Source organism: Vicia villosa, unplaced genomic scaffold (genome assembly GCF_029867415.1).
Source record: "Vicia villosa cultivar HV-30 ecotype Madison, WI unplaced genomic scaffold, Vvil1.0 ctg.003546F_1_1, whole genome shotgun sequence".
Classification (NCBI taxonomy): Eukaryota; Viridiplantae; Streptophyta; class Magnoliopsida; order Fabales; family Fabaceae; genus Vicia; species Vicia villosa.
The window spans coordinates 88,233-109,881 of NW_026706233.1; the positions used below are offsets into that span (position 1 = coordinate 88,233).

At 34.2% G+C, this 21,649-nt stretch overlaps 2 protein-coding genes and 1 long non-coding RNA gene across 9 annotated transcripts; 1 reads left to right on the forward strand and 2 right to left on the reverse strand.

Moving 5' to 3' along the window:
• Positions 1 to 3,656: 3,656 nt before the first annotated feature.
• Positions 3,657 to 4,273, reverse strand: LOC131641173 (large ribosomal subunit protein uL15y-like). The gene has a single exon (XM_058911479.1). It carries the CDS (start codon positions 4,213 to 4,215, stop codon positions 3,769 to 3,771), a length of 447 nt encoding a protein of 148 aa, XP_058767462.1. The 5' UTR covers positions 4,216 to 4,273; the 3' UTR covers positions 3,657 to 3,768.
• A 4,454-nt stretch (positions 4,274 to 8,727) lies between these two features.
• Positions 8,728 to 10,473, forward strand: LOC131641181 (uncharacterized). 7 transcript variants are annotated; one of them, XR_009295448.1, is made up of 4 exons: positions 8,728 to 9,159; positions 9,374 to 9,449; positions 10,085 to 10,241; positions 10,348 to 10,473. It is a non-coding gene; the product is annotated as an uncharacterized LOC131641181 (long non-coding RNA). The 7 variants fall into 7 exon arrangements; XR_009295447.1 differs by having other exon boundaries at positions 8,732 to 9,159; positions 9,374 to 9,420; XR_009295446.1 differs by having other exon boundaries at positions 8,739 to 9,449.
• A 522-nt stretch (positions 10,474 to 10,995) lies between these two features.
• Positions 10,996 to 15,186, reverse strand: LOC131641180 (uncharacterized). The gene is made up of 4 exons (XM_058911487.1): positions 14,662 to 15,186; positions 11,856 to 12,008; positions 11,551 to 11,756; positions 10,996 to 11,408 (listed from the first exon to the last, which is right to left on the reverse strand). The coding sequence occupies exons 1-4, from the start codon at positions 15,094 to 15,096 to the stop codon at positions 11,210 to 11,212; spliced, it is 993 nt and encodes a 330-aa protein (XP_058767470.1). The 5' UTR covers positions 15,097 to 15,186; the 3' UTR covers positions 10,996 to 11,209.
• Positions 15,187 to 21,649: the final 6,463 nt, after the last annotated feature.

Genomic DNA, 21,649 nt, shown 5'->3' on the forward strand with positions numbered 1-21,649 from the left:
GCGAATTATATTAAGCAAGAACAAACCTATAATAATAACAAACGTCTTGTTTTCCCTAAATACCAAACACCTAGGAGTGCCAATTATATTTTCGTTACAAGAAAAAGAAGGATGGTGACAAGAAAAAGAAGGATGGTGACATGCTTCAATAAATCCTATCGGTTTTGGGTAAGAGATATAACAATTTGATTTATTGTGTGGGTGTCACTTGTTGTGAAATTTATAAAATAATTAAAACACTTTGAAAGAAATTATTCAAAGTTCAATCATATCAAAAAATTTGATGTGTGGAACAAACAATAATGACAATCAAATTAAATGGTTTTCAATAATAGTAATAACTATCAATACAATAAGACAATGAATTAACTTGTCAGAAGAAGATAAAAGAAGGAGAGAAATACGAAAAGGTTTGTTTATACAATTTGACCAAATGATCCACGTCTAGGGGGTGTAGCTCTCCAATTCTCTATACTTCAAAAGTTGTTACAAGAAATTACAAGAGTTACAAGAAAATAGTTTTCAAAGTTCTCGAGAACAAATCATATTTTCTACCAAAGTGTTTCTCAATCTCCCCAACTCTCAATATAGTAATCACTCAAACTCAATTTGTCAAGAAGTATTACTTTGTAGGTATCACATCACAAGAAATGTGAGAAGTTGAGTTAAACCTGCCACAAGGATAAAACAAATTAAGGGCGAAGACTGAATAATTGTCAAAGCTAGCATCATAGTGGACAGAATAATGGATGCATGGAAGGTGATAATAAATTCTTCTATAAAAGAATTATATGTCAATGTTGTTATAGATTTCATAAAGATGTGTGAGAAATATCCAAATTTGTTGAAATATGTTGAAAGTATAATTCTGATCATGTGAAGAAAAATATTATTTGTGCTTGGATCGATCAGATAAGACACCTAGGAAATACAACAATTAACTAAGTTGAGTTTGCCTATGCTACACTGAAGAATTTGTTGGGAAACAGTAAGGGTGATTTGTGTAGAGATTAGGACTCTGTGAACCAAATGATCCAAAATCAAGATAATGAGATACATACATCATTTGGTCGCAGATTCACGGTGTTGGAACATAGATTAAAAGACAACAATCTCTATTATCAGTTGGTCGGAAACATATCTCGAGCATGACTGAATTTTATTTTTCACGAAGCCAAACGAGTTGAGAATGTAGGTTCTGATAGCTCAAAGTGTGGTTGCACACTTAGGAAAATGTATGGGCTCCCATGTGCTTGTAATTTCAAAGAATGTGAAACTTGATAGCGCGATATGAGTGGATGAGGTTTGCACTCACTGGAAAAGGCTCAGGTTTGATGATGATGGTGTGATGAAGGATGGTGAATCAACTATCTCTATCTTGATCGAATGGGAAGTGATGCAAGAGATATTTTTGAAAGCTGGTGAGAATACGAAACTCCACATCAAGGAGTAACTGAGGAAGATTGCTTGTCCAGAAACCACTGATTTAAAACCATTGTCTCAGTCGGTAAAAACAAAAGGTGCTCCTAAGAAGGTCAAACCAACACCGAGTGAGAATTCAACGATGCAGTCTTCTTCCTATTTTGAACATGTTGACAAACTTTTTCTAAATTCTCCAACTCCAAAAGTTAAAAAAGTGTTTTCAAAGGAGCTCGCATTAGCAAACCACCTCTTTCACCGCCTCAACCAAAAATCCAATTCATTTGTTAGATGTCAGTTTTTATGCACAAATACATTGAACAGAACAACAATGTTGAGACTGGCGGTAACTGCGGTTATCAAGTTGTTTCTGCTTTGCTTGGTAAAGGAAAGGAAGATCATACACTTTTTTCCAACAACATATCAAAGAGTTGAAGGGCCATAAAGAATCATACACACGACTATACGGGAAAAAAAACTTTGACACAATTTATGAATCTCGTGTTCCTTGCATGTGTGGACCGGCACCTGAGGATAAATGGATGCGCTTCACTGAAATGGATCATCTTATAGCAAGTGCTTATGAAAGAGTGTGTATTAATCTTACAAGATACTATTTCTCGAAAAGATTTTTTCCATTGCACACCGCCCTACATCCAAATCTAAATGATCGTATTATGTGCATCAGGTGGCTTTCAAAAATGCTACATTTTGTTTAAGTTTATTTGAAATCGGGATGCGTTATACCACTGACATCACCGAAGTTGATAGCGCATTCATCAAGCAAATACGAGACTTTGCCGGGTCATTTTTTGGAAAGGGTGCAAGAGTTCACCAAGTTGAGCGAGGTTAAAAGAGAATCAAATAAATAAAAGTTAAAGGCGGCACCACCCATAGATTTAGTCAACGACACAAGTTTCGATTTATTTTAGTTTTTGTATGTAATCTTGTTTTAATATTGATGATGTCAAATATATACATTTTTAGAAATTCAATAGATCTCACAGTTTATGATTTGCTTTTGTCTTGGGTGGTTCCAGAAATGTATTTCTGAACGCACCCAAACTTTTTTAAAAAAAAATACGAACAAGGGGTTGTTCGAAAATGCATCTTTGGACGTAGATATGCATTTCCAAAATGTTCCCTGATACAAGATAGAAATTCTAAGGACTATATCGGCCTAAAACTTCTTTAAGTATGGTGTTCTCATATCATTTTTTTACACCATTACATTACACCAAAATGAACATCATTTGGCATATTGCATGTCTACTTCAACGAGCTAGTGAAGCCCTCAGGTGAATTTTAGTTAAATGAGTACATCCATCTTGCAGATCTAACATTCATACTAGAGAATCTCCTACCATACTCTAACAATAAAAAAATTGTCAAGTTCAAGTATTGCTCACCCTCGATTGACAACGAGGAAATTGTCAAGTTCAAGTATCGTTCATCCTCGATTGACAACGAGGGAATATTGAGTTCACCAACTTTAATCTAAAGACTAGTGTGGATGTAAGGGCTATGTGAAATACATTTTCTATTACGAAAAAGAATGTTTGATCGAGTTGAATGCGGCAATATGAGATATGTCAAAGATATTGTTCCATCGGTCTGCTTCCCTATGTAATATTTCATCTAATATGTTTGTTGTCATGTGTTTCAGTAATATTCGGAAATATTACTCTGGATTAGTGGATTAGTAGCGTTAAACAAAAACAAATGGATTTTAGGTGCATCTTCTGAATCTAAAAATATTTTGAATTTTTTGCAAGAGTGTGGCAGCAACTCAAAGGATGTCTTAAACAATTTCCTTCAAGAAACGTCTTTCTTCATATTCTCAGTAGCATCTTTAGAATCTAAAAATATTTTAAATTTTTTGGGAGGGTGTGGCAGCGAAAACAGCATCTTCAAAATCTAAAACAACTTTTTTTCATGTTCTCAACAAAACTTGATCAGAGCTTGGTTTAATTTTTTTGTTCTTAAGGAAGCATGAAAGCAACATGTTCATATTGATAAAAAAAAAAACTTAATAGCATGTTATAAATTCTTACTCGACAAGAAAAAAAATTAAGTGATTGTTTGGTTTGCCAGGCAAAAACAATTTGTTTGTAATCTTTATCACACAGAATTAGATAATTCCATACATCTTTATCATAAAGCCTATCACAATTCCTAACATTTCATCTAAAACATAAACAAAATTCTATAATAGATAATTCCACAATGCAAATCAATTCATCAAAATCAGAAAATTAACCATTTCATTTCTTTTAATAAGTATTAAAAATTAAAAAGTCTAAAACAGGATTGAAAAATCAAACAGAAACTATAAACCAAAAAACCTAATTAAGCAGTAAGAAGAACAGCACCACCAGCCTCTTTAATCTTCTTCTCCGCAGTCTTCGAAATCAGCTTCGCCTTAACAACAACCGCCTGATTCACCGGCAAAACCCCTTTCCCGAGAACCTTAAAGTACCCAAACTGCGAAACATCGATAACCGGTGCCCTATCCTTCTCCTTCGCCGCTTTATCTTTCACCTCTTGCGGTAGCAGAGACCAGAGAGTATCAATGTTCACGGTGGGACAGTGGAATTTGTTGCGGAGTTTGTGGAAGTATCGCATACCTACTTTACCGAAGTAACCGGGATGGTACTTGTCGAAGAGGATGCGGTGGTGGTGCATACCTCCGGCGTTACCACGTCCTCCCGGATGCTTGCGGTGTTTGCCGATTCGGCCGTGGCCGGCGCTCACGTGGCCGCGCTTCTTGCGGTTTTTCTTGAGGCTGGTTGTCATTTCTGAGTCTGGCTAGGGTTTACGGCAGAAAGAGGGTGGAAAGAGGGAGGGAATTGTTTTGGGGATTGAATTGGTTTTTTTGTATTTAGGGTTTGTGGGTTTTGGGCTTGGTGGTGGTTTTGGGCTTGGTGGTTATTGAGATGTAACTGAGTTGGGCTTTAGGTAACATTACCAAGTTTGAGGCAACTCTGTTACTGAGTTACTCTCTATTTTCACAATTTTATTAATTTTTTAATTTTTTTAAATTATAAAAACAAGAACAAAATAAAAAGATAGACAAACTCCCTTTCTTCAAAACGGCAGAAGTTATACAAACTCCCTTTATTCAAAAAGGTAGAGTTACACATTATTAAGAGTGAAAAAGATAACAGACTCCAAAGGGCGAAATCTCTTAGCCACACCCATTTTCAAAATCCTAATGAATAGCAAAAGGCTCTAGCATAATTACTTGTGCGAGCATAACCACGGCCATAGGGGAAGTTGTAGAGTTATATTTAGGTGGTCGTCGATGTTACCTATATTTTAGGATCATGTGTGGCAAGGTGTATAAGGGAGAGATAAAATTTTACAAATTTTATTTAATTATAAATTGTTTCTTATTTAGTTATTAAGGTATAATCAAATTTTATTAGTTTTAAATTTAGTCTATTTTTTTCAGCAGTTTGAATCAATGAAGTGTGTTAAAATGGAAAGAAGGTCACAAAGCTTATCATTCTAGACTAAGGGTGTTCAGGTTTGTTGTCGGTTACATTAGACTATCAAAGGCCTCATGTTCTGGGCCGCCCCTGGCCCAATGCAAGGGAGGTCGAATTTTGCTCATTACATAAATACCACCATTTTGAGTATAAACAAGTATGATTTTAAATTCATAACTAATTATATTCCAAGACCACTCTAGAGCTATGTGCACAGCCATCTCGAGGACCTACGCCAACAATTATGGTTCCACGACAAAATAGTAGTGCCATATGTGGAAATTGACTACGAATTCCTATGAATTTCCATGATAAGATCTCAAATTCGATCTAATTTCCCCTAATTCTGTCAAATCTCTTCTGATCCAAATCCCAACCAACTAAACAGACACGCAAATATGGAAGTAACCGTGAATATTCTTCAAGAAGTTCTTTCCATATTCTCTAGATCAAATTCTTCGTCAATTCTCGCCATATACATGATCAATGAAGTTCTGTTCAGACAAATAAAGCCTTCTTTGTTAGGATCTGGTAAGTCCACCTATATAGGTAATGAGCAAAGTGAGGATAGGACAATCCTAGGGTTCCAAGTTCATGAAAAGGTATACGGGATTTTGAATTTCACTCTCCCATTGATCGCCATTACTACCATCGCTTTCATTATGTCTCAAGGATCCTTATAGATGATGGAAGTTCCTATAGCCTGATCTACTTCATAATTCTCGCTGAACTTGGATTAAGGAAACAAGACTTGAGACCGTGCGAAGGGAAGCCTATTGGCATTCAATGTTTTTTCTATTCCTTTGTGCGGGCAAGTGTACTTGCTAGTCTCCCTATAAGAATGGAGAAATCAGAGGAAAATGGATGTTAGTTTCTTTATGATTCAGTGTAAAAGCATTTACAATGGTATACTCGATCGACCATTCATGTTTGCCCTAGACTTCGTGACTTCTCCCGTACACCTCAAATACCACAATGATTTTGGACAACATATGGTAATTAAAGCCTACCTCCATGGAGCTAGTTGAATACAAGAAATGATACTGAATAATCCTTTAACGATTGTCTTCATCTTTGAAGGAATTGTCGGGGAAGTTAGCATATCGGAAAACATCACTGGCCTCAATGTTCACGAAGAAGATACCTTGTTGGGATGCAAGATAGGACTCTCAAGCGGGATCAAAGTGAATTTCCTGAGACGTGTTTTAGACAGAGACTTTAAGACCATCCAATTAGACGATAATTCGACAAGTTTAGTAAGGATATGAGTCAACTTACCTTTTAAAGTGAAAGAATGATTAGTATGATGTTTGAGATCCAAAATTGATCTCTTCGCCTTTTCTCCTCATGATATGCCAAAACAAATCCTATTATGGCATGTCATCTGCTGAACATTGATCTCGAGGCCTAATATGTGTCTTAATGGATAAGGCGGCTATCTCCTAAGAAAGCGGAGGCACTAGCAAAGACAGTCCAAGGTATGTTAGATGTTAATTTCATCTTTGAAGTGAAATACACTGAGTGGTTATCTAATGTATTATTGGTCAATAAAGCCTAGGGAAAATGAAGAATATGCGTCAATTATATTGATATGAACAAGGCATGTCGTAAAGACTCGTATCGACTCCCAAGTATAGATAAGTTGGTTGACAGCTCAACCGGATAAAAGATTATGCCTTTTATGGATGCATACTTTGACTATAATCAGATGTAAATATACGAGGCAGATTGTGGGAATACCACTTTCATGACTGAATAGGCAAACTGCCAATACAACATAATGCTCTTTGGTTTGAAAAATACAGGAGAAAATATCAAAGGATAATGAACAAGATTTTCAAGGAAGAAATGGGCAAAATGTTGGAGGTGCATATGCAATGACATGTATGTCAAGTCCAAGAAACAAGAGTTACATGACCATCAACTTGCCCGGGTTTTCCCAAGAGTCAGACAATACAATATGAGGCTCAATCAGGAAATGTTCACCTTCAGAGTGAGAGTCGGCGAGTTATGGTTTTTATTTGAAGGAAAGAGGCATAAAATCAAATCCAGACAAGTGTGAGATCGTTCTTTATATGGAGGCACCTACAAGAAATAAGGGGTCACGAATTTGAATGGGATGATGAAGGATTTGAATAGATTCATTTTGAAGTTAGTACATCACACTCTCCCATTTTACAAGTTATTGAAGAAAGAGACATCTTTTAATGGACCCATGAGTGTCAACAAGCATTCATGTCCCTAAAGATGGTCTTGTCTACTCCACCCGTGTTATCTCGATCTACACTAGGAGAGCTTTTGTATCTATATTTGGCAGTATCCAATTAGGAACTCAATCATGTCCTAGTAAGATAGCCATGTAGTTAGCAAAGCCCAATTTATTTCATCTCTAAAGCTTAGTCGTGCTAGAGACACGATATCAAAAGATAGAAAAGGCGACATTGGTGTTAGTGACAACACCCATAAAGCTACAACGTTATTTCTTAGCACATGCCATAATCGTCTTGATCGGCATACCGTTAAAACAATTCATCCATGACAGATCTAGCTCAAAAAGTGATGTATTTTGTGTAGTTTGAATGTCATACTTTCTACTACAATTGAAATATAATGGAATTCCAACATTTTAGTAGATTGTAGTATTATTCAAGGGGAATATGTAGAAGTCGATTAAAGTAATGGTAATGATGATGATTCACAATGGGTTCTTGCAATTGGGATGTGTTTTTCTTGTCTAGAGGAAGTTAAAACATATTATCAAAAGTATGCTTTTAAAGGGGTTTGGGTGGAGGATCAAATCATCAAAAAGGGAGATGATGTGGAGCTTAACTACCCAATACTTGCATGTTCAAGAGAAGGGTCTAAAGTTTTAAAAATTTCTTATACGTTAAAGACACTCCCATCTAGGGCAAACAATCATCCTTCCAAGATTTGTATTAAATTAAAAGAAGAGTGTTTATCCTACATTACAAATTTTGAATCTAACCATTCTCATGAAATTATCCCTACAAAGGCAAGATTTTTTAAGGCTAACAATAAAATGAACTTACGCGTAAGGAGAACAAACCAAACAAATGATAATGTGGGAGTAAGAATCAACGATGTATAAAATACTGGTTAACATACATCAAAATAGAGTATTAAGTGGTAAAGAAAAAATGGTTAATTTAGTGCAAATAGTTGGTTAATAAAGTCTAAAGTTTGGTTAATATGTGCATATGGGTCAAAATAGAGTAATAAACGTTGGTTAATCTAGTTCGAAAATTTGGTTAATAAATTTCAAAGATTGGTTAATTTGTTCTCAGACGTCAAAAAAAAGTATTAAGATGGAAATAAAATCTGATTAATGCAGCATAAAAAGTTGGTTAATAAGTTTAAAAGTTTGATTAATACTTACTTAGACATCAAAACAAAGTATTAAAGTGCAAAGAAGTTGATTGATGCAGGGTGAAAAATTGATTAATACCGACAAAAGTTTGGTTAATAATGACCCAAACATCAAAATAGAGCAACATTAGTAGTGAAAAGTTGGTTAATGTTGCTTAAGATGTTGGTTAATGTTGTGCTTGATTAATGTCGTTTAATATGGGCCCAAACATCAAAACCGATGATATAATAAACACACTGTGCATAGAAATAAAATAGAACCACAAATTACACATTGTGCACTATTAACATAACATTGTGCCAAGTTCTGTAGTACAACATATTTTTTTCAAATTGTAAACAAAATATTATTGATTTGCTTCACAAATTGGGTATTACAAATTCATTATAGTCCTTTGCCCATATTTTCTTGGTTGGTGCTTCATTTTTATAAAATTATAGTTAGGGCTGGACAAGAACCCGTAAACCGGTCCAAACCGCAAAAACTGCAAAAAAATAACCGCACTGAATGGTTTCAAACGGGTCACCAGATGAACGGGCCCAACAGTGCGGCCCCAGGCGGATTGTAACAGGCGGGTTCGGTTTATGGAAAACCACCGTCGGTGTCCGCATCCGCCCGCACCAAAACTAAAATTATACGATTATTCATAATACACGGTCATTTTAGCAGCACTACTAGGGTATTCAGGGTATTTATTCTTTATTCTCTCAAATAAAGTTCCTTAACCAAAAAACCCTAGAACACTTCGTTAACGCCGCCGGTGAAGGAAACTATGTGTCTGTGTTCATCTTCTTGATTCTTGGTCGTCCCTTCTTCTTCTTCTTCTACTTGCTTGGAAGGACCTCCTTCTTGTTTGCAAAGGTAAATGTTTAAGTTAACGATGTTGATTTTAGCTTTTATTATTTAGATTTTAAATTTATTTAGAGTTTTTACCATTTTTGTATTTTATTTTGATGTTCCATTTCATATTTTTGAGTTGTTAATTTTTAGGTTTGTTGATTTAGATTTCTAACAAATTTTACTTTGTTTTTGATTTACTTTTGCATGTTCTTTGATCTATCTGTGAATGTTTCAGACAGAGCAAAGGTTAGATTTCTTGTTCATGTTCTTTGGTTTATCTTTGTATGCTCCCCACCTTTTGATTTATCTCTGTATGTTCTTATTTTTCACCTTTTGCTCTTTGGGTATACTTTTTATTTAGTAAATTAGATTCTTTTGTGATAAATAAATACCATGGATGTATAGCTTAAAGACATGCGAGAGAAAACCATAAGGTTGTAGCTTGACCTGCTATTATTATAGCAATTGAATTTGTGTTGTATTATGCTCACAATACTTATAATCAATTATTATTTGAAATGCTTGCAAATAAAGAAATGTAAGAAAGAGTGAGGACAACAACTGGATCATTATCTGATCTATTTTTATCAGCAGTAGTTACTAACTTGTATAGATCTGGAACTTCTCTTTCCAGGAAAAAATCACTGCTGAGATTTCTCCTAGAGGAAGAATTGGATCTAAGAAGCATCCCTTACCATTTTAATGAGCAGAATTAATTATTTGAGATCAACTATAAATGAAAATTTTTGGTTTAATTTGGTGTTAGGATACTATATGCATGTCTTTCTACAGAGGGTACCCCATGTCAAAACTGCTTGAAAATTATGTTGGATTAAATATAGTACATGTAAATTAAATATACTACTAGCTTTCTAATTAATTCAATTTTGTTTTTATAGTATTTTCTTTGTTTTATTTATTTACTAGAACTTGTAATTATGTACAGATTGAAAATAATTATGAACCTATGGAGTATCAAATTGGTGCTCCTGGTAAATCCTACACAAAATGAGCAGCATATATGGCTATAGAAATCAGTACCGGTTACCATGGATAATTTTAGTAGTCCTTTCATTTCTACAATCTATGACCTGATGAATATGGTAAACAAATGTTTCAAATACTTAACCTCTCCGATAAGAACTTCACATGTTTTATATACATTTATACAATTAAGTCTGGCTCTGAATTTTGTTTCTCTCTATGTAGGATTGCTGAGGCATCTGAAGGATTTATATAGAGCAATAATATCTCTGAACCTTGAACCTGCTTACTCTTTATAATGTTAAATTTATAAGATTATCATTATTCTATTACAGATTTTGTATTCTTTTATACTTTGATTTGTATATTGGTTCTTTTCATCTCAGTTATTTTAATTTTTTTAAAAATGCTCAAAATATGTTATTATGCTCAAAAATAAAATCAGCATAATAACCCGACTGAACCGTTTAAATTAACCCGTGATCCGCTCAAACCCAACCCGTCTAAACCGTTCAAAATAATGGGCGGAAATGGGTCTATATATCTCAACCGCGGTTTGAATTGGGTGAGGGTTTTGGGCCCGAAACCGCCCAACCCGACCCGTTGTCCAGCCCTAATTATAGTCATGTTTGATGCAGATTTTGATTGACTTTCTACAACATCATCATTTAACGGAGTGTTATCTCTCACATCTCCAACAAAAATTTCATACAACTATATACCTCATACTTATCCTAAAATTATGGAAAAATTGGTTAATTTCAATAATAAATGAGGGTGTGAGTTTCTGCAAAAACAAATGTTTTATTTCTTTTTTAAGTGTCAGTGAACCTTACCACAGAAACACACAGTTAACAGAAATCACCTTAAATATTTGTAATTTCAACATATATATTTTTTCAATATACAATGACACAGCTAGATTTGAACTTACAATCTTGTAATTTCAATACAACAAACACCCTAACAGGAAAATATAATAAAATTAACATATTTTTCCTATTGGTTACATTACATACAATAATTTTACAATATGGACTATATACACTAACTAAAATGAAAAATTATAACACAAAAATAGAATCATTCATCTTTGAATATAGAGAGCAGCACCTACTAATCCCAACCATATTGTTAAACCAACCCAGAATGCTCGATTTTTCCCTAATCCAGTAGGAGGGCTCCACACAAGAGAATCCAGAAGGTTATTCTTTGATGATGGAAATGGAGTGTTGATTGTTCCACTCTTTCTATCTTTGTTTTTATCGCTCCATGTTCCCGCATAACTACACATATAAATAACAACCAAGTCTTATCTCACTAAGTAAAGTCGGCTACATGGATCAAACTACCTCATAATGTTCTATAAAAATCATGAAATAAAAAGATTTGAGTGAATCTAATTAGTAACATGAACAGTCAAATGACCTGTCATAACTGTCAAAAATCAAAGGTATAGTCACCATCTCCTCTTGGGTTATCTTGATCTTTGGTGCTTGCAAAATATAACGAAGCTCTGCAGCTTGGCGCCGGATGCTAACACTAGGGTGCGACTTTTCTAATTGCTTGTATAGATCAATGCAATCGGTATGGCGATAATTGGCCTCATAAGCCATGGCCAACCATATCTGTATCTGAAATTTACAATTTTTTTTAATAGAAAAGCACTTTTTAGTTTTTACTTCCTTTTTCAACGGGCAGAGATTTTTAAATTTAGTAAAGAAGAAACTAACCTCGCCTCCAAATAATGTAGGTCCTGGTATAATAGTGAGCGCGCCTTCGAAAAACTCGATGGAACGTCCATACCTCCCTTTCCCGTAAGCTTTCTGACCCAAATCAAACATCAACTGAGCCATGGCCCTCCTCTCTGCCTGCTCCTTAGCCAACTGAATCGTCAAGAGAGCAAACAATACGTCAACGAGTGCCAATTCAATTATCACCCTCCAACATTTTCTGTTTTCAGTTTTTATGTTCAAATTACTTATTTTCACTCTATTTCGTGTATTAAATATTTGTTTAGAAAACATTGAAAACAAACCATAGCGGTATATTGTAAAATACAGTTTTATAATTAAGAGTGTCAGGGGTGGCCTTGAGCACGGGCTCGCGGGGCGGGAGCCCAGGGCCCCATAATTTTAGGGGCACCAAAAAATATATTTTCCCGATATATATATATATATATATATATATATATATATATATATTAAAAGAGAATTTTCTATTATAAAAGGACTTGCTCGAATTTTTTGTGTGATATAAAGAATTAAAATAGTGATATAGAGAATATTTTATATTATATATAATATTACTTATGATAGTTTTTGTCACTAGATATCTAGCTGAGCAAAATTTAGCATTTCGTTAAAAAAATGAGAGGATTAATATGGAAAAAATGGAAACTTTATTTCTCTTGTTAAAATGATTTCTAAATGGGATCCTGTCATGCAAAAACATTTTGAAAGTATTAAGAATAATGAAATTAATTATCAATATCTTAGTCATAAGATTCAAAATGAATTGATTAACAAGTTAGGTAATGAAGTCAAAAGTGCAATAGTAAAAAAAACCAAAGAAGCAAAATATTTTTCTGTGATTCTTGATTGTACTCAAGATGTAATTCACCAAGAACAAATGACTCCCATTATATGTTTTGTGGATGTTTCTACAAGTCCAATAAAAATTGAAGAGTTTTCTCTAGAATTTTTGAAAGTTTATGACACAACACGTCAAGGATTGTTTGAAGAATTACAAAATGTATTGAAAACTCTTGGTCTATATATTAATAATGTGAGAGGACAAGGATATGATAATGGATCAAACATGAAAGATAAATATCAAGGTGTACAAAGAAAATTATTAGATGTTAACCCTAGAGCATTATACATAACATGTGGTTGTCATAGCCTTAACTTGACACTTTGTGATATTGCAAATTCTTGTACTAAAGCTAAAGATTTTTTTTTAGTTTTACAACATATTTATACTGTATTTTCTCATTCGACAAAACGTTGGAAAATTCTTAGAGACAATGCGAAAGGTTAATTTATTAAGTCATTGTCACAAACACGTTGAGAAAGTCATGTGAATATTGTATATGCAATTAAATCTCAAAAAACACTACTTCAACTAGTTGTACAAGATAATGATCCCAAAATTAAGAGTGAAGCTAAATCTTTAGCAACTCATGAAATTGAAAACTTGAAATTTTTGGTAGCTATGATTATTTGGTTTGAATTGTTAACTGTTGTTGATGAAATTAGCAAAAGTTTGCAAAAAAAGACATGTATATTGATGTGGCTATAAAACTAGTAAAAATTTTGAAAAAGTATTTGAAAAAATATATAGAGAAGAAGAAGAATAATAAGTCTCTTTATAGTAGTTTATGTTTTGATGTAGTATAAACATTGATTCAAAGATCCATACTTGTATTCTTTTTGCACAATGTCAAATGAAAATGTTTTTTTTCCAATTATTTCTTTTATCTTTATGTATTTATTGTTTAAAAAAATTTATAGGGGCATCACTTTTTTGATTCGCCCAAGGCACCCAAATTCAAAGGACCGGCCCTGAAGAGTGCAAAGATAATAAAAATACAAAACCCTTCCTTAAACCAAAGAGGCCATTATCCTCACAAACCCATAGGAAATTCTAACCAAGAAGAATCATTTGCACTATTCAAACCATTTTAATCTTATGTTAATGTTATTATTTTAGGGTATTGTTTGGATTGGTGCAGTGTAATGGAATGGAAAGGAATGGTAACTTTTTAAGTTTACATATCCTATTGTTTGGATTTGCAAATAATTGATGGGGCAGAATAGAAAAGTGATGAAATCCATTCCATCAAATCCTTCAATTTTCTTTCCGCCTAATTTAAGGTGTAGGTAATGGCATGGGCAGAGCTATAGCCTAGCGAGTCCGGGCACGCGCCTGGGCTCAACCACTCCTTTCGTTATATACTCCCCACACTAATAGTCGATTTTTAAACAACATCAGGGGCAAAATTAGTAATTTTTAGACAAAATTAAAGCAAAATTAACAAAAATAGGTGTAAAATTTTTGGACAAAATCAAAGGCAAAATTAGTAGAAACAAGATGTAAATTAATAAAAACAGTGTAAAATTTTTGCCCAGGCTCCCTAAAATTCCTGACTCCGCCACTGTGTAAAGGAATGAACTAATTAATTATATTCGATTCCTTCAAATTAACAAAAATATCCAAACAACGATATAAAATATCTGATTCATTCTGTTCCATTTCACTCCATTAAATTACATTCCGCTCAGTTCTATTCCTCAATCCAAACATAACATAGCCTTAAGAAACTTATTAGGTTAAAATTGTGTCTATTTCTCTATCTTTGTAATATTTAAAAAGGTAATATAAGAAGGTTATTCTAATACTATCATATTTTAATACAGTTACTACTATAAACCAACCGAGTTATTATTAAAATAAAAACAGAGTAATTAAGAATTAAGAAAAGATAATCATGATTAAAAAAGTAATTATGACATGATTAGTTTAATCGATTCAAACCTTTTCAAGCTCTTTCCTAACTCTTATCCTCTTCTCTTCCTCAGTAATCTCTTCATCTCCATCTTCACTCTGCAAATACTCTTCAGCTTTCTTCTCAAGCTCTCTCCTCTCTTCAAACTCCCTCACTCTCATCCTTATCCTCTTCTCAAAATCATCCCCATCCCCATCCCCATCCCCAAACCCTCCCTCATCATCACTCGACTCCGCGTCATAATCAACCCCGTTCTGCTCCGAGTTCGACTTCCCACGCGCCACCACAACGCGCCCTCCGTCGTATCCATAGCTACAACCGCAAGAGGAGGAAGTAATAGAAGAAGAAGAAGGTAAGGTGAGAGTTGCGTCTGCGCCAATAAGACGAGGCTTTCTATCGAGAGATAAGGTTCGCGGTGAAGAAATGTCGAGTAGTAACGCTAGGTTTCCCAAGCTTGTAACCATGGTAGAAAAGAGAGAAAGAAGGGTTGAATGTTGAAACAAGATATTTAGTTTTGTGAGGATCAAGATGGCTATGGAATAATGTTGGTTTTTGTGACAGAGATGGTAACGTGGAGCGATGTAGGCCAGTTACGTGTAACATCTTCTCGTGTATAAACGATGCCGTTTTTGTGTCACGAGGAAATAAATTAAAATATTTTATATATTTTGAAAATTAATTTAATGTAACAAATTTTTCAATTATTGAAATAGCAGCAACAAAATAATTATTTGCAAGGATCAAAATTATTTAAAAAAATTATAAGAACTAAAAATTAAAAATTCCATTGGACTTTTCACTTTGCTTGAAAGTTGTCATGTCTTTTAACAAGAATGTATAATGATTTTTGTGTTGTTGTTTTGAAGATTCGTTTATATTGGAGGCGCATTTTTTGACGTCGGTGACTTTCATTTCGACAATCTCAGCTCACCATATATGTAAAATTCAACGTGCGCAATAATTTCATTCATGGAGGTGGATAGCTTTTGGGTGAGCGACTCCTTGGCGTGCCTGACCCTCAAACACTTATGTAATGCTCTTGCGAGCATCTCCTGGTTTGGGTGAATTGCCTCGATGGTCGTCCCATTCAAATGAGCAAAAAACTCTCTCGGCAAATCAGAATATCTCTAATGGACATCAAAGAGACTAATGGTAAATAACTTACATTGAACCAATTTTCTAAAGAGATTGTGGTAATTGGTCATTGAGAGGTGATGGAAGTTCATGCACCATTACAAGGCCTCCTCCTCAAAATTATTGGACAAGATTTTGCACTTTAAAAATCAGGTGTGTCAATCATCACCATATGAGTGTTAATGGCGGTGATATTCTTTTTGGGGTCGTTCTTTCCATTGAACTTCACTAGTGACGTCGGTTTGAAGTTCTCTAGTATCAAGGCAACCCAAACCTCATACGAGAGAGGCTGGAGGTCCATGACCTCATCTCCTGCCTAAAAATCCTCATAGAGCCTCTCTCTAAGGTCACAATTTTTACCTCCAAGGTTTGATTGGAGTGGCGTAGCTCATCCATTGCAACAAACATCTATGCTAAAGTTTCTTAATCGTTGGGACAGAAACTGCTAGTTATGGTGGTGCCTCTTTGATTCACCGTGTTGAAGAAGGTGGATAAAAATTGGAATAATTATGGTCTATGTCAGTTTTATTAAGGCCCCACAATAGGCGCCAACTATATTTGTGAAATACAATAAGGATTGATGAGAGTCAGTTCACCTACAGAGGGATTTCGGAAATTAATTAATGGCTCTCTAAGCCTTTGTAATTAATTAATTCCTTTTATTTTCCTCGTAAGGCATGGCAATTAGGGGGAAGGGGATTGACTCTTCCACAAATCATGGGGAAACTGTTTTCCCATTTGAATGCAACATGCCCAAACCACTATTAATTGTACACCTCACAAGCCACCTGTGAATAATGAATGGAACTGTCGCTACCTCGCGAAAGCTAATAAATAACAACTAGGACTGGTTTTTAAAGAAAACAACAGAGTCGCCATCGAATATTTATTTATCCCAAGGAAGGGAAAGAAAAACATCAAAGAAAACCTCGAGAAAAGGGGAAAGAACATGGTCTTAGAACCAGGTCTAGGTAAGGGAGTCGATTACGTAAGGGAAGGTATTAGCACCCCTCATGTAACACCCTATTTTTATTAGATTTTATTTAATTAGTGGAACTCGGTGGGAGAACTGACTTTTTATTTCGCAAACAATGTTGCGGTGAGCATGAGTCGCCGCCGACTTTTATTTTGTCCAATTTATGGAAAGGTATAAAAGTACATGAAAGACCTTTTAAGAAAAGAGTTGAGTTCGGGGATAAGTTATGAAAAGGGAATGTGTTAGCACCATTTTCATCCATAGTTATCTACGGGCTCTTAGTTTGCTTAGCTCATTTTGTATTGTTTGAAAAGCTTGAAAAAGCATAGTATGTGTGTGTGTTTTGAAAGAACAGTTTGATTTTGAAAATGTCTGAAGAGACAATGTTGAAAAACGGGGTGTGGAAAGTATTTTTATGCTGAGTAAGCAAACTAAAGGCTACTTACCCTATACCTAGTCTCTCCTATACTTTTATGCTTTTCGGAGGGATATGACTAACCATACCATTTATAGGTAGATAGTCCCATCTATTGGACGTATTAAGGGACGTCGAAGGATCATCGATGGTCGTTGAAGGCAATATGATAGAGGTACCTTTAGCAAATTCGAAGGGACAAATCATCTCTTTTTCGTAGGCAGCAATTGAGGGACGAGATTATGTATTCGTAGGCAATATCGAGGGTCATCGAGGGACCATGATCTTTGATGATTTAAAACGTAGGGACTTTTGCTAACGGTACCTCTATATTCGAGGGACACGACCATTTTTATTCGTAAGGCAACCAAGAGGGGCGTACCCTAGGGGTGAGTGTGTGATTAGTAAAATGGGTGTGTTAGATTCATATATTTAATTATCTCGAGTTAGTGATCTAACGGTTATTTTTATCTTACCATACAATCCTAAACCATACATCTAAACAGATAATAATAGCAGTTAAAATGTGCGGAAAGTAAATGCGGAAACGTAAACCTACGCTATTAGAAAAACGTCCTTGCAACCTATACATCGATTTCTAGAATTTAAATAAAACATAAATTAAATAATTAAATAAAAGGTGGAAATTAAACAACCATGCGACATTCATAGAGAGTGTGAGATGAGAAGAGAATCGTGGAAAAATTAGAATTTGGAAATAGGTGAAAATAAACTTAAGTTTACTAAATTAATTAATTAATTCTAGTCCTAAATTAATTACTAAATTGAAATTAAATTAATTAAAACCTAATTATTAAATTAACTAATCTAAAATTATAAACTTAATTATTAAATTAACTAATCTAAAAAATTAAGCCTAATTATTAAATTAACTAATTAAATAATTAAACCTAATTATTAAATTAACTAATTAAATAATTCTAATCTTAATTAAAAATTAACTAACCTAATAATTCTAATCCTAATTAAAAATTAGTTGTTTAATAAACCTAAAAAAAAAACAAGAAAGAAAGTCATTTTTGGGGCGCTGGATCTCCTGTGATCACTCTCTGGGAGTGTATCATGGGCGCCCTTCCTGAGCCACTGGATCTGAGTTGCAAGAAGTTGGATGGTGATGATGTGAGGACGTACAGTGGGTCCTCGTGAATCCTGCACGCTGGATCTGTAGGCAAGAGGAAAAGAGAAAATTGAGTAAAAACCAATGGGACCCTGGGACTCGAACCCCAATTTTCATGGTTAAACCTCTTCGCTCCGCCACTTGAGCTATGTCTTGAATCATGTTAAAATACTAATCAAAATAGAATAACTATAAAAAAACTGGAATTTAATGGAGCAAGTCAAACGTGGGGTCCAGGAATTTCAGGCGACAGCCAATGGGAAACGGAGAGAGAGCCGGGTATTGTTGACCAGCCCATAACGCAGTGCCATGTGTAGTCAAAGAGTCATCGCTCCTGTTCATCTCCTTCTTCGAATTTCCTGCGGATTCCCCCATGGGAATTGTTGCGGATTTACCTGCGAAAAATCCTTCGAACCTCAAAACCTGTAAAAACAACATTAGTAGAAACAAAGAAAAGCCCAGATCCACGTAAAATTGCGCCCTGAATTCAAATATGAGATTATTTTTGTCATTTGATCACTGTAGCTATGGATCCAAGAGCCCCTCACGTTTGAGCCTTAACCATGGTCGATGGAGGTTCCGGCCTTAAATCACTCATGTAATACGTCAAAGCTGTTCTAAATGAATCCAGAAACACATTAGTAGCATCAAATTATATTGAAACACCATGATATGTTAAATACGAAGAAATAAAAAATGAACAAAGTGTATGCACGTGATACTTCATTATGAGTGTTTTAGAACACCTTCTTTGATCAATGCCTACCTCTTAACGCCTTAAGAGAGTGATAAGATGATTGATTAGGTTGGATATTGGTTGTGATATCAAAGCTTGCGTTCCCTAGTTTGTTTGTGAAATTTTGAAGTTGGAACGTATTCTTTTGAGGCTAGGGTTTTGTTCCTTTTGGTGGCTATATATATATATATATGTATATATATATATATATATATATATATATATATATATATATATATATATATATATATATATATATATATATATATATATATATATATATATATATATATATATATATATATATATATATATATATATAAAATTAGGGTTGAAAGATGTGGAAAGAAAGTTTGGAGATTGATTGAAAGAGATTTGGTTTTCAAACTTGCACCAAATCTTTCCATTTAAATCTTTCATCTATTTTATGCATATTTTCCTTTAATATGGACCCTTGGATTGCTTTTGATCTGAATATTTGAAGAAGAAATAATCCATAGAATATTCTTTCATTAAATCATAATTTTATTTGGTTTAAATTAATTTTAAGTGAATAAAATAAAAAATAATTGAAATAAAATCATAAAATAATTTAGGATTGGATTATGGGCCACTTTTAAGCTTAGGATTTCATGGGTAATCAAAAAGTTATGGCCCATTACTCAAAAACATGAAATTAGTCAATTAAAGCTTTATGCATTTCTCAAATTTTGCCCAGCTTCTGAGGATCATAACTAACTCAACATTTGTCCTATGAGGGTGTTATAGGACTTTTTGGAAAGCTCATGATGTCCTTTACAAGACACTTTGGAAGCTTTTTTGCATTTGAAGATTTTATCTTGAAGATATGGCTCCTGACGAAAAACTGCTTTTTGCGAGCTTCTAGAAGGACATGTAATGTCTTGGCTAATATCTCTTATGCTGAAGCATTTCTTGACCTTGGGCCCAACATAAAAGTTGTAGGGAATTGAATTTACTTGAGAATGAGCTTTAGTTGGGAAATTTCTGATGAACCATGTGGGAGATATGATCAGTCAAAGTTCAGTTGACTTTCTCTTAGAAACCCTAATTTAGTAACTTTAAGTTTGGATGATTTCTGAACTTTTTTTCTGATGAATCATGATCAAACCTTGATCAAATGATGAATATCACCTCAAAATATTGATGTTGACCAAAAATCAGGAGTTTTGACTGTAGGTTAACCATAGTTGACTTTCAGGTCAAATTGGTCGACTGTGGATCATTTGAGCAGTTGAATGAGCAGTCTTATGAATCAGGGCTTGAAACTTGGCACGAGGATACTGTAAGGCATATGAGAGGCCATGGAGTTCTCTTGAGGCATCATAAGTTGATTTCACCTTGAGAGAAGCAAAACCCTAATTTGTGGCTTGTTGTTTAGTAGATAGGTAAGTGTCTAATCCTTGCATAGTCTGAAGATCATGAGTCAGAATATATTGAAATATGATGGGCAAATTTTGGGGTATGACAATTAGGATAATTTGATATTTGGTATTGTTTGTGTATTTTATTTAATTATTGTTTGATTGATAATTATTTAATTGTGTGGTAATATGTTATTTAGCTAATTAATAAATAGTAGAATTATATTAGAATTAGCTATTGGGCTTAGTTGAATTAGAAACGAGAATAGTGAATGGGTTAATCCTAATGAGATAATGAGAGTTAGAAGAAGATTTTATGACTTAACCTAAATTAGGAAAACATAGAAAGATAAAAAGAAGAGAAAAGAGGCATAGAGAATAGAAGAAAATAGAAGAGGAAGTAGATTCTCGAATAGGGTGGATTAAGAGCTAGAAGTAAGGGTTAGAATCCAAATTCTTGTAGAATTTATGATTGGGTAATGTGTTTGTGTATGTGTTATCTTCAATCTTTGCAATTTCATGGAAACGTGTAAACCCTAACTTTTGTGCTAGTTTCTATGAACTTACATGATTAAACATGATTCTGATTAGTGTCATGGTTCAACAATGATTAATACTGGTTGTATTTGATATTTATTGATGTTTGGAAGTGATTTGGAGTAGTGGATTGTGTATTTCGCAGTTCTTAACGTTGCTGTTTTTTCTGTGAAATCGCAGGTCCGCTAAGCGGCCCCAGGCTCGCTAAGCGGATGCTGTTTGTTTTTCAAAAATAAAAGAAGCTCGCTAAGCGGACCCAGTCCGCTAAGTAGAGCCCAATTTGTGATTTGCTACTGTTTTTGATTGCTTGAAGCGGGATTATTGAATTTTCATTTCCATAAGCCCGCTTGATGGTCGCTAAGCGTACACTGTTGTATGGAACTTTTTCCAAACTTTGAAATGTTGTATCTTTTGATCCGTAACTCCTTTTTAGGTGTTGTTTGAAGCATACTGAAGCTTAAAAAATTGCCTATATGATAGAGTAGGATTGATTGGCAATTGTTTAATTTAATTATGATGTTAATTGAGAATAACATGTAATTATATGTGTATGTTATGGATGAATTGTGTATGATCAATATTCATGGATGTATTATGTGATATGATAATCTTGAATTATGTGATTGATTGCTAAATGCTAATTGGTGTTTGAGATTGGATTGAACGTCATGTTGTGTAATGTTGTGCAAAGTTGTAAAG